The sequence below is a fragment of the Solea solea genome, chromosome 2, assembly GCF_958295425.1.
Source record: "Solea solea chromosome 2, fSolSol10.1, whole genome shotgun sequence".
Lineage (NCBI taxonomy): Eukaryota > Metazoa > Chordata > Actinopteri > Pleuronectiformes > Soleidae > Solea > Solea solea.
In genome coordinates this window covers 38,793,416-38,806,455 of record NC_081135.1, presented here as the reverse complement: position 1 = coordinate 38,806,455, position 13,040 = coordinate 38,793,416, and the positions used below count along the sequence as shown (strand labels likewise).

General features: G+C 43.3%; 1 protein-coding gene across 1 annotated transcript in view; it reads right to left on the bottom strand.

Annotated features, from left to right (window-relative positions):
- vwa8 (von Willebrand factor A domain containing 8) overlaps positions 1–13,040 on the bottom strand; it is a 46,720-nt gene that overhangs the window by 22,819 nt on the left and 10,861 nt on the right. Inside the window, exons 10-26 of the mRNA XM_058622497.1 lie at positions 12,847–12,975; positions 12,034–12,174; positions 11,835–11,912; positions 9,213–9,373; positions 9,014–9,127; positions 7,077–7,296; positions 6,378–6,455; positions 6,158–6,273; positions 5,638–5,735; positions 5,068–5,174; positions 4,402–4,473; positions 3,299–3,375; positions 2,287–2,362; positions 1,961–2,096; positions 1,379–1,498; positions 1,067–1,272; positions 221–372 (exon numbers count right to left, since the gene is read on the bottom strand). Coding sequence (XP_058478480.1) covers positions 221–372; positions 1,067–1,272; positions 1,379–1,498; positions 1,961–2,096; positions 2,287–2,362; positions 3,299–3,375; positions 4,402–4,473; positions 5,068–5,174; positions 5,638–5,735; positions 6,158–6,273; positions 6,378–6,455; positions 7,077–7,296; positions 9,014–9,127; positions 9,213–9,373; positions 11,835–11,912; positions 12,034–12,174; positions 12,847–12,975 — 2,081 coding nt within the window. The remainder of the gene's footprint in view (positions 1–220; positions 373–1,066; positions 1,273–1,378; positions 1,499–1,960; positions 2,097–2,286; positions 2,363–3,298; positions 3,376–4,401; positions 4,474–5,067; positions 5,175–5,637; positions 5,736–6,157; positions 6,274–6,377; positions 6,456–7,076; positions 7,297–9,013; positions 9,128–9,212; positions 9,374–11,834; positions 11,913–12,033; positions 12,175–12,846; positions 12,976–13,040) is intronic.

The window sequence follows — 13,040 nt, the reverse complement described above, 5'->3', positions numbered from 1 at the left end:
TTTGAGTTTTTTGTTTGCTATACTGTCATTTATTTATACTGTCACATTTATTTTATTTGTAATTTGTGTATTTTTGATTTTGTGGTTGATTTTAGTTTGTAGTGAAAATGTGTTGACCTCTGACCTCTGACCAAAAGTCCAGTCATGATCAGAATGGTCCGTGTGTGTGTGTGTGTGTGTGTGATGGGATGATAGCCCCGCCCCCTCCGCGCTCTCTTACTCCTTTGCCAGACTGACAGACGAGGCCTTGGCTCCGATGGGAATGCCGTGTTTGTGCAGAGCCTCGATCAGAACCTCACGCACGTCTTTGTTGTAAGAATCAAAGTCAAAGACGTTCCTCAGCACGCTGGATAATCCCTCGCTGGGAAACCTCTGCCACACACACACACACACACACACAGAGGAGAGGGTCAGATTAGAAATCATCTGAGGCTGCAGAATCCTGTGTGTGTTACAGTAACAACTGTAAACGAGGATTAACACAAAAAACACAACAATAATCTGTCATTTGAATCATCGTCTGTTTCAAACTGGATTAAGAAACAGATTAAAGTGGACTTTAATGACAATAACATGTTCCCTGACCTTTGACCTGACAGACCAAAAGAGTTTAAGAAAAATAATCCAGCCTGGATTATGGTGTGTTATGAGGATCATAAAAAAAAAAAACTGATTCACAATCAATAAAAGACTGTGTGTGTGTGTGTGTCTCTCCCTCTTCTTCTCTAATCTGTGTGTCACTTCCTTGTTAATCTGGTCCCTCGCTGTTTTTACTTTATTTTAATCTCAAATTATCAAAGACATTCTGTCATGTCAGATTTCTTTCTTTTAGTTACTGAAGTATACTTTAGTTTTCTTTAATGTAATTTCTTTACTTTTGTCCAGTTTTAAAGAACACAACAGTCAGATTAGATTTACAGGATTATCTGAAGTTAAAGTCACTGACAGATTATTTTTGACTGTGTGAAGTTTTCTCTCCTGCTCGTGTTTCTACGATCACGACGAAAACAACTCTCGGTATTGTCGCAGTTCAGGTCAGTGGGCGTGTCCCAGTAGCCCCTCCCACCTGCAGGTGTCTGACCACGTTGACCACCTCCCTGGTGGAGTACGGGTACGTGATGGTTCCCTGGTCAGCCATGGAGCGCAGCTCCCCGAACGCACACACCAGTCTGCGCAGCGTGGCGTCGGGGACGTCGGGACCGTACCGCTTCAGCATCGCAAGCTCCGCCTCCGGCTGAGGGTTATCCACCGCGTGGCAACTGAAGATATCACCTGAAACACACACACACACACACCCACATTCATCCTCTCATGACGTTTGAGTTCCTGAGTGAGATTATAGTTTATTGTGGGGTTTTTTTTCTTCTTTTTTTTTTACCTAAAGCTCCAAAGAAGTCGTTTCCCAGGAACGGGAACCCGGGTCGGTTTGCCAGGACCAGCATCCTGAAGTCTGGGTGCATGATGACGGAGTTAGGCCTCCTGTCGGCCTCACGAGGATCTGAGACGTGACGACACACACACACACACACACACACAGTTTATTGTTAAGTGTTAAAATGATAACTGAGCGTCTCTACTGCCCTCTGTGGTCAGACACCAGCTACTGCAGCACACATATGAAGGGAATACTGAGCCTTTATGAGTCATTACAGAGTAATTATTTGACTTTTTTATTATTTTATTAAAACAGCGTTAAGTTAAAGGAACATTCCTTATGAATATGAAATCAAAACGTCTTATTGTGAAGTTCTTTATTCAGAAACATTTAGAAATGATGACTAAACAGTTATTAACTGTGTGCAGCACTGTGGTCGTTGTCAAGGGCTTTATAAATAAAGTTAGATCGTTTAATGATGTCTACACAGAGGAAAATGGGTTTTAAAAAATGGGATTTTAGCAGAAAATGTAAGAAAAAATAATGAAGGATTATTTGTGTTGTTATATGTGTGTGTGTGTGTACCTGAGATGATTCTGCGTCCGTCAGCCAGGATCATCTCTCCACTCTCCACCAGAGTTTTCAGGATACAGGTGACGTTTGTGGGAGCTTTGTCGGCCTCGTCGATCACTAATATGTGACCGTGTTTCACTGCCTTCACCTGCGCACGCACACACACACACACACACACACACACACACACATGTACACGTACACACACACACACACACACGTACACGTACACGTACACGTACACACACACACACATCAAAGGTTACTTCTGTAGAAGTTAGATCCTGTCAGTGTAATGATTGTGTGTGTGTGTGTGTGTGCGAGTGTGAGTCACTGACCAGTGGAGAGTCCTCATAGATGATGACACCGTCTCTGACTGAAGGCTGCAGAGTCAGAGTCTGGACAGTTGTGTCTCTGAGACAAACAGAAGACACACAAACACTCACACATGCATCATGTGTTTGTGTCACAGTGATGGAAGGAAGACGAGAACAGTCATGTGATCACCACAAAACAAGATGAACACATGAACCACTGATTATCAACGGTAACATCCAACAATAATCCCTTCACTCTCTCTCTTCATCCCTCGTTCCCTCACTGTGTGACCTGAGCTCTCGTCCTACTTCCATCCTTCTCTGTCTCACTCTCTCACTGTCTGTGTCTCACTCTCTCTGTGTGAACGGAAATGTCTCACATGGACTTATTCATTGATGTTTCACTGACGTCTCACTGAGAGATAAACTCTTAATAATGATAATAAACAGTTTAATATTTGAACACGTACACAGGCTGAAACTGAATCAGTGTATTTGACATTAAATGATTCTTTTATTGAAGAATATGTTTTATTTTGAATTGACTTCCTGTTTCAGAGTCACTGACTCACATGACAAATGAAGATTAAAGGATTCTTTTATTTGAGAATCAGACTTTTTTCCTCCTGATTCTTATTTAAATGTAAACATGTTCATGAAGAACAGCTCTGACCTCGTTCTCCACAGTATTTATAGAAGCAGTGAACCTGATTTAACCACCACTTCTCCTTCTCCTTCTCCTTCTCGACTGTGAGCGTGATCATGTGACGTCCTGGTTCTGGTGAACGATGGCCTCGTTTACGGAGAACTAAAATAGTTTGTGCTGCTCTCAGAAGACGAGGACGAGGTCAGAGGAAGAACACGCTCCTACAGTAAATGTTTACCGGTGAAAATCCTCATTATTTACACAAACACTGCGAACGTTCACTGAACATGAATCATTCAGAAATATTCCTGATGATTACTGATCGTCAACTGTAAAGGTGAAGTTAGTGATTGTGTTTTTTTATTAAACACCAGTGACGGCTCTGACCTGTGCAGCTGCAGATACTCTCTGGGTCTGTTGAGAAGATGCAGGAACCGGTCCACGATTTTATTCTTCCCAACGCCCTGAGAACGCGTTGAAAACAGAGGAAATACCAGTGAACGAAAGGAACACAGAGGAAATACCAGTGAACGAAAGGAACACAGAGGAAATACAAGTGAACAAAAGGAACACAGAGGAAATACAAGTGAACGAAAGGAACACAGAGGAAATACAAGTGAACGAAAGGAACACAGAGGAAATACAAGTGAACGAAAGGAACACAGAGGAAATACCAGTGAACGAAAGGAACACAGAGGAAATACAAGTGAACGAAAGGAACACAGAGGAAATACAAGTGAACGAAAGGAACACAGAGGAAATACCAGTGAACGAAAGGAACACAGAGGAAATACAAGTGAACGAAAGGAACACAGAGGAAATACAAGTGAACGAAAGGAACACAGAGGAAATACAAGTGAACGAAAGGAACACAGAGGAAATACCAGTGAACGAAAGGAACACAGAGGAAATACAAGTGAACGAAAGGAACACAGAGGAAATACCAGTGAACGAAAGGAACACAGAGGAAATACCAGTGAACGAAAGGAACACAGAGGAAATACCAGTGAACGAAAGGAACACAGAGGAAATACAAGTGAACGAAAGGAACACAGAGGAAATACAAGTGAACGAAAGGAACACAGAGTAAATACAAGTGAACGAAAGGAACACAGAGGAAATACAAGTGAACGAAAGGAACACAGAGGAAATACAAGTGAACGAAAGGAACACAGAGGAAATACCAGTGAACGAAAGGAACACAGAGGAAATACCAGTGAACGAAAGGAACACAGAGGAAATACAAGTGAACGAAAGGAACACAGAGGAAATACCAGTGAACGAAAGGAACACAGAGGAAATACCAGTGAACGAAAGGAACACAGAGGAAATACAAGTGAACGAAAGGAACACAGAGGAAATACAAGTGAACGAAAGGAACACAGAGGAAATACATACATACGTGCTAAAACAAGGATGTTGTGTGTCAAAGATCAAAGTGATGTGCTAATTGAAAACGATGAGAGGTTCAGCAGTTGCGCGTCGCTCACCTGGTTTCCCACCAGCAGGAGGTGCTCTCCTAACAGGAAGTCCTTCAGCATGTCCTCCATCACCATCAAGTGCTGCAGAAACATGTATGTAAACAGTTATAACATGACACGGACACGTGGACACTGTGTGTGTGTGTGTGTACGTGAGGACGGAAAGCAGGTCATCGTAAAAGTAGGACATCGTCCCGGTTCTTCATCCTCTTCCTCTGTTATTTCAGTCTCCAGCACAAGCAGAGAATGAGGACAGAGAGAGAGAGAGACAGAGAGAGAGAGAGAGAGAGAGGGAGGAGGTAAATCTGGGTCACATGTCAGTGTCGTTCATGAAGCTGGTTCTTCTCTGAGTTCTTTGAGGTTCTGTCACAGGCCTGTGAACACAGGCCTGGTTTGGTCATGACATCATCCGGAAGAATCTGAACTGTTTTTAATAAAATAATTCCAACTGGAACTTCAGAGGCGTCGCCTAGTGGACGATACCAGCTGTCAATCACACTCGGTGTGTCATACTTTTACTCTATCGTCCATTTTCCTCTAAACGTGAATCATGTTCTGTCAAAGAAGAGCTGAAACTAGTGATTAAGACCATTAACGCGCCAGCAGAGTCGCCCCCTGGTGGCCGTTACGTCAACAGTACGTTTGCGAGTGTGTTGTTTTTTTACGTGTGATCACCTGAGGGTTGTCGTAAAACAGCACGTCTGGAACCTTCATTTTCTCGTCGGGGATGTAGACGGGAGCCGACACGTTACCGATCGTCAACACGCCGTCCTTCAGCGAACCTGAGGACGTAGAGAGGACGTAGAGAGGACAGAGGGACAGACGCAGGGTTATGGATTTAATCATCTGTCATATCTAACAGCTCAGGCCATGTCACAAACACGTCTGAGTTTCCTCTCAAGTCGGATTTCCGACCTCACAAACCCCGACACGCACGCACACACACACACACACACACACACACACACTCGCTAACTCGGCTACGTTTACTGCTAACGCCACTTCTGTCGTGTTTGTTTCACAGTAAATCAGTCGCACACATAGTGCTGTTCATGTATTTATCCTTTTCTCTATGTATATACCACAAACAGCGATATTAACGACTGGAACTGCTAACAGTGGCTAACAGTGGCTAACAGTGGCTAACAGATGAGTGTGCGTCCTTGGTTAACTCAAAACTCTGATTTTAAAGAGTGTTTTACAGATAAATAAGTTGATATAAACTGTTTTATGTAGGAAACTTACAGGTGTAATCACGCGCCTCACTGGGACCTGGTTTTTCTTGTATGGAGCCGTCAGCGAGGCTTTTCTCCAGCGAGGCTCGAGCTAAACTGGGCAGAAACCTACGACGACAACAACAAAGACAAATAAAAGTGGGTTCTTGTATTTATTTTCTCTTTAGGACCTCTTTCTGTCATAAACACTGACCCTGTGAGACCAAAACCTGGTCCTAATGAGGCAGAACCTCATTTCTGAGGAACTGGACTAAGGACTAAAAGGTTAAAGGTTAAGGTTAGTCATTAACTGGTTCTAATAATAGTGATAATCAGAGTTCCCACACCTTGGTTGACATCAAATCAAGGGCTTTTCAAGGACTTTCCAGAACCAAATCCCTCAAATTCAAGGTGAGAATGTGCTAACAAGGCTTAAAAAAAGAGGACAACTTCATCAACATTCAAGGATTTCAAGGACCCATGGGAACCCAAGTCAAGGCGGAGTCCTTAAAAGGGTAGCTGCACAGACCTCTGTGTGTGTGTGTGTGTACCTGGACAGACAGGCCTTGTTGACAGCGTGAGCGATGCTCTCCTCAGGATACTGAGAGAGACGACGACAGATCCTCAGCAGCTGTCTGGTGGACAGAGACGAGGCCAGAGACTGGGCCTGCAAACACACAAACACACACACACACACACACAATAAACTATTAGATAACACACAGTGTGTACATATGTATGTAAAGACAACACACACACACACACACTTACAGTGGGGTCGTTGGTCTTGCGTAGAGTGTGTGTGAGCTGCAGGAGCTGCTCTGCTGCTTCTGTGGGAACATTAGGAGTCTGACAGAGAGGAAGAGTGATGAAGAGGAGAGCCATGGAAACATGGGTGATCATACAGTACTACTACTATTATGAAAAATTATATAATAGCATAATAGCAAAATTAGCTTTGGTCTGTACCTTAGCAACATTAGATTTGGTCTGTATCTTAGCAACATTAGCTTTGGTAACAGATTCTGTCAGTAGCTTAGCAAAATTAGCTTTGGTCTGTACCTTAGCAACATTAGATTTGGTCTGTATCTTAGCAACATTAGCTTTGGTAACAGATTCTGTCAGTACCTTAGCAAAATTAGCTTTGGTCTGTACCTTAGCAACATTAGATTTGGTCTGTATCTTAGCAACATTAGCTTTGGTAACAGATTCTGTCAGTAGCTTAGCAAAATTAGCTTTGGTCTGTACCTTAGCAACATTAGATTTGGTCTGTATCTTAGCAACATTAGCTTTGTTCATAATTTACCAACATTAGCATTGGTAACAGATTCTGTCTGTATCTTAGCAACATTAGCTTTGGTAGCAGATTCTGTCCGTACCTTAGCAAAATTAGCTTTGGTCTGTACCTTAGCAATATAAGCATTGGTAACAGATTATGTGTGTATGTGTGTATGTGTGTGTGTGTCTCACCAGTCCCTGTATGAGGCCCATCTCCTCTGCTTTGGCCAGCGGAGGGACAGTGTGGTAGAAGAACATGGTGAGCTGTTCTGGGCCCAACCACTGCTGACCTCTGCTGCTGCCACCTCCTCCTCCACCTCCTCCACCTCCTCCACCACCGCTGCTGCCACCAACAACAGGAGGCTCAGCCAGGGCCAGAACCCTGAACGAAGGGTGCACGGGGAAGACTGACCTAAAAAAACCAAACAAAGTCCGACACAGTTACACAGCGCCAGAGGAACAACATCTGTTCTCCTGTGTTTGTGCAGGTGCACAGACGTGTGTGTGCGTGTGTGTGTGTGTGTGTGTGTGTGTCCCACCCAATCTATGTCAGGGACAGCAGCGTGTCCTCTGACAGCTGTCTGTGAACGCTTTGATTCAACACGACAGCAAAGTCCATTTCAATCACTCGGCGCCGCAGCAGGACGGGATAAATTTACACCAATGTGGGCGTGAACCGTCCCTGACCGTCTCCACAAGACTGTGTGTGTGTGTGTGGGAAGACGCTTCATACATGAAGACATCACAGGCTGTCATTATTGGGCTTTTTCTGAAGTGTGGTCGTACGAGGCTCTGACATATAATGGGCACGGACTGCTCTGTGTGTGTGTGTGTGTGTGTGTGTGTGTGTGTGTGTGTGTGTGTGAGACTGCCAGTGGGGACGCAAAGACTCGCCTAATAAAATCCACGATATATTAAGAACATGAGACAGATTTTCCCAACAGGAAACTGAAGTCTGTAAACCACTCACTCTCCCACACCAAACCCCATAGACAAAATCAGTGATTTAAGCTCACGGGGACACAGGAGCTGTTGGTCTACTGCTGCCTCGTGTGGTCACTTTGTGTCACTGAGGTTAATCAGAATGAAGGATTTCAAAATTCGAACTGACAAAATAAGGCATTAGACGTTAGTGATGGAGGCAGCAGTGGATCAACAACTCCTGTGTGTGTGATGTTAAAATCACTGATTTTCTCTATGGGCTTTGGTGTGGGAGAGTGAGTGGTTTACAAACTTCAGTTTCAGTACACAAAATGTAAAATCTGCATTTTTATGGTGAATTCTTGGACAAACATAAATGGCATGAGGAGGAACAATCTTGTGATGTGTTCATTATTGATATTGTGAAGACGATGCATTGTGCTCTGGAAGAATCCAGGATCAGTGTTTGGTCTGAGCCACATGAGCGAAGGAAGAGGAAGTGGGTTCACTTCAGACCAGATGCTGCACCACAAACATCCTTCCTGCCACTTTAAGTAGGATTTTAACACACACACACACACAAATAAAGTGCATCTGACAGTGCATTAATAGCAAACTGCACAGATTTAAAAATAAATGTATGGACAACTGTTGTTTGATAAACCTTCAAACCCTTAAATCTATCATTCAAATGATCTTTGTCATGTTTGTCTCAGCTTCAGGCTGAGAAATGAATCCTCAACTATTTTGAATATCAATTAAACCAGTTTGAGTGTTTTTGTTTTGTAATTCTAACCAGTTTCTGCTTCTTAAACGTGAACATTTTCTACTTTCTGTCATTGTTCAGCTTCTTTAATGTGAATATTTTCTACTTTCTGTCATTTTTTAGCTTCTTAAATGTGAATATTTTCTACTTTCTGTCATTTTTCAGCTTCTTTAATGTGAATATTTTCTACTTTCTGTCATTTTTCCGCTTCTTTAATGTGAATATTTTCTACTTTCTGTCATTTTTCAGCTTCTTAAAGGTGAATATTTTCTACTTTCTGTCATTGTTCAGCTTCTTAAAGGTGAATATTTTCTACTTTCTGTCATTGTTCAGCTTCTTTAATGTGAATATTTTCTACTTTCTGTCATTGTTCAGCTTCTTAAAGGTGAATATTTTCTAGTTCTCTCAGTAAATGTCCGTTAAGTGAAGAATGACAGTGTACCTCTCCTGCAGCTGCTGGTCACTCAGCTGCAGCTGCTCCTTCAGCGTCTTGTACCTGTCCCACCTCAGCAGTCTGGTCCCGTCGTACAGATCCAGCTCCCTGTCGTGCAGTAACCTGTCGGTAAAAACACAGAGGGGTGGTGTGAGCGTGGACGTGTGTGTGAGACACACAGAAGATGGAATGGACTGTCTTTAATAACCTGGACAGCACGGCCAGCGTCCCCAGGTTGACGCGGTGAATCCCGTCCAGAAGCAGCAGCTTCCCCTCGATGGCGGCGGTGACGAGAGGGGACGGCCTCCACGCCGTGTCCCCGTTAGGGAGCGTGAACCTCTGCTGGAGGAGGTCTCTGGCTGTCATGTCCTGCAGGTGACAGAGAAAAGGACAATAAATGTGTTTGCTACTTTAATTTTTCCAAGAGGAAACTGAAGTTTGTAAACTCACTCACTCTCCCACACCAAAGCTCATAGAGAAAATCAGTGATTTAAGATGGTGGGGACACAGGAGCTGCTGGTCCTCTGCTGCCTCGTGTGGTCACTTTGTGTCACTGAGGTCAATCTGAACAAAGAATTTTAAAAGCCGAATTCACTAAAAGAAGACGTTTGAAGTAAGTGATGGAGGCAGCAGTGGATCAACAACTCGTGTGTGTGTGATGTTAAAATCACTGGTTTTCTCTATGGAGTGTGATGTGTGAGAGATAAACTTCTCCTCTGGTCATACAGTAGATGTATTTCTATATAAATAAATAAATGTGACCGTGCTGCTACACTGGATATCTCCGTGTTACAGATAACAGCTAATGGCACATTTGTGTTGGGGGGGTTTCAGACTGTCACATTCACTCTCACACAGACGAGCGGCGCTGCACATTACTTCCAGGCGTTTCGAGGCTCTGTATTTTATATTTGACACCATGATGATGATTATTTTAATCAATTTAATCAATATATTTTAAGGTTTACTGGTTTATTATTCATATTTGCTTAAATATGAATATTTTCTGGTTTTATCTACTCCTCTGTGGCAGAATAAATTTAGTTTGTGGACAAAAACAAAACTATTTCTGACGTTTTATGAACCAAATTTATGGATAATCAAGAAATAAAGAAACAAATTTAAAATACTTGCCCTAATTGATGCTAAATTTCTTTTTTTTTCACCTCCAACTGATAAAATATAACTGTTCAATGATGACAAATAATAATAAATGACTAGAACTCACTTTTTACTTTGACTTGTTGTTAATAAACATTAACGTCAGAATTCTACAAAAAAAAGGTGAAAATTCTGAGAAAACTATTTTTAGTGCGACACCCACTGTGACTTTGGAGCGTGGATGGCCCCCTAGTGGCCACGGACGCCTAAGCAGCCATTTACTTAGTACTAATTATTTTTTTAGTAATAAAAATAATGTTTAAACTGAAGATTAAACACATGAAACAGAGTTTATAGATTATTACGGCTCAGCCAGTCGGAATACGAGACATGAAACTGGGTTTTTTTCAGCCTCTGACGACATGAACGGCCTCGACCGAGGATTCCACATGTGACCTTTGACCTCGACGGCTATAAATAGACATAGTGTGATGTTTTCATACATGAAGAAGCTGCAGCTTCCTGCAGGGTCGACACCGGGCGCACTGCATTCCACACACACACACACACACACACGTTTACATTCAGAAGAATACAAACTGCTCTTCTCTGCTCTTTAACTCCTGGCCTGAAGCTCAGGTAATGAAAACCAGACGTGGATGTTCCAGACAAACTCAGTCCACATCTGCACTCTCTCTCACTTTCATGTGAATGGATGAATGAATGAAGTTTTTTTTTTAAGTATGTGAAAATACTACAAACAAAACAAAAGTCGGACTGCACACAGTCATGATCGTTTCCTCGCGTCCCCAGTGCAGCAGTTTCCTGACCCCACGGTCAGTTTTGTGGGCGAAACGGCGGCTAAATTAAAAATGGCCGACATCAAGTTAGGTCAACTTTCCTTAGACGTGTTCAGTGTCACTTGTCACGTATGAAGTTTCGAGGCGATCGGTCAATGTACGGCGAAGTTATAGCCCACTTCCTGTTTCGTGACGAATGGTCGAAATTCGCCGAAATTCCGATGGTCGCCGCGGCCACGTCCTTTTCAATCCGTAAACCCTTTCGATAACGTTCTGCCTTTGATGTGTCAACACAAATGATCGCATTTCTTTATGTCTGTACGATAAACGCGTTGGGACGAGTGCGTTTATTTGCGCGTCGCCAAGATGGACAACCAAAATCAAAATGGCCGACTTCCTGTTGAGTTGATGCCGTGGTCCCAATGGACTTTTTTGCTCGTCTTGAGCTGTGACACGTTCCCACCAAGTCTCGTGAAATTCGGTGCAACTTAATCTTCCATTCACATTTCACCTCAGGGGGCGCTATAGAGCGCTGGTGCAACAATGTTTGTCACTGAAGCTGAACCAAGTTTTGAAGATACTTTCTAGACACTACCGTGCCATGGTAACCTGCATAAAGATCAAAGGAAGGTGAGGGCGGAGCCTGTCGGTGTGCGTGGCTAGTGGGAACACAAAAAGTAAAAAAAAGATGTTCTTTTTTGACGACAAATCCTGTGAAATTCATCGAATCGCCCTAAAAATTGTCACTTTCAACACAATAAAATCTTAAAAATTTCACTTCTGATTGTAAACATACTAATTTCAGGTGTCACTTCCTGAAAACACAAGAGTGGCATCTTTGAGATAGTTTCACTCGTGTGGATAAAAAGCCGCGATGACACTCACTTTGACGTGTACGAGGTCTGAAGAAACACTGGTTAGTGTGTTACCTGGTAGAGCATGACTGTCTCCACGCTGTAACCCAGCATCTCTGCAAACTCTCTGGCAATCACTGACTTTCCACAGCCCTAAAAAACCCACAAAAATACATGATTAAAGTATTAAAATACAAAGCGAGTGTAACATATATATATGTATACATATATACATGTACATGTACATACAGTATATACTGTGTGTGTGAGGTACCTTGGGTCCGATGAGGCACATGTCCTTGACCATGTGCGACTGCATCATGTCAGAGAGCAGCTGGACGTGACTCTGTGTGCTGATGAAGTGGCTGCTGCTGTCGAGAGGACGCGGCGGCGTCTTCTTCTTTCCCGCTGGAACCTGAAGATGAGAGAACACAGTCAGAGGACGCAGAGGTCAGGAGGCACCGCCAGGCTCCTCACCTCCTACATCAAGGGCTTAGGAGACACAAGAATGACCAAACACAAGACACAAAAACAGCAGAAAGAGACAAAAACAGCAGAAAGAGACACACAGATCTAACTGAAAATAAGACCCTCCAAAGCTGAACATGGCTGCCACCTCAGTTTGAGTCTACGACATCTTAAGTGAATAAGTTTCACGTCTTTATCTCACTGTGAGACAGACTTTACAACAGGAAACTGAAGTTAGTAAACCACTCACTCTCCCACACCAAAGCCTATAGAGAAAATCAGTGATTTTAACATCACACACACACACACACACACACACACACACATTTTGTCACTTCGGCATTTAAAATCCTTTGTTCAGATTGACATCAGTGACACAAAGTGACCACACGAGGCAGCAGAGGACCAGCAGCTCCTGTGTCCCCGCAGCTAAAATCACTGGTTTTCTCTGTGGGGTTTGGTGTGGGAGAGTGAGTGGTTTATAAAAGTGTGTCTCACAGTGAGACAAAGACGTGATCGTGTTCTTAAAGACATCGTAGACTTACACTGACGTAGACCTGATTGAGTCTTTTGTTTCACGCCAGCTTCAGAGTCCACAGATGAACGTGTTCCTCGTTACCTGGAAGGTGACGTCCTTGTCTGCGACGCGTAAAGTGACGTCTGCCAGACCTTCCGTCTCCTCCCCCTTGGACACGCCCCTGACGGCACCAGGCGTCGGCTGAGGACGAGCGTCCAGGAGCTCAAATCTCTACAAGAAGACAGAAGCACTCAGAACAGAGACGAGACACAGACGAGGACGAGGTTCTGATGTTC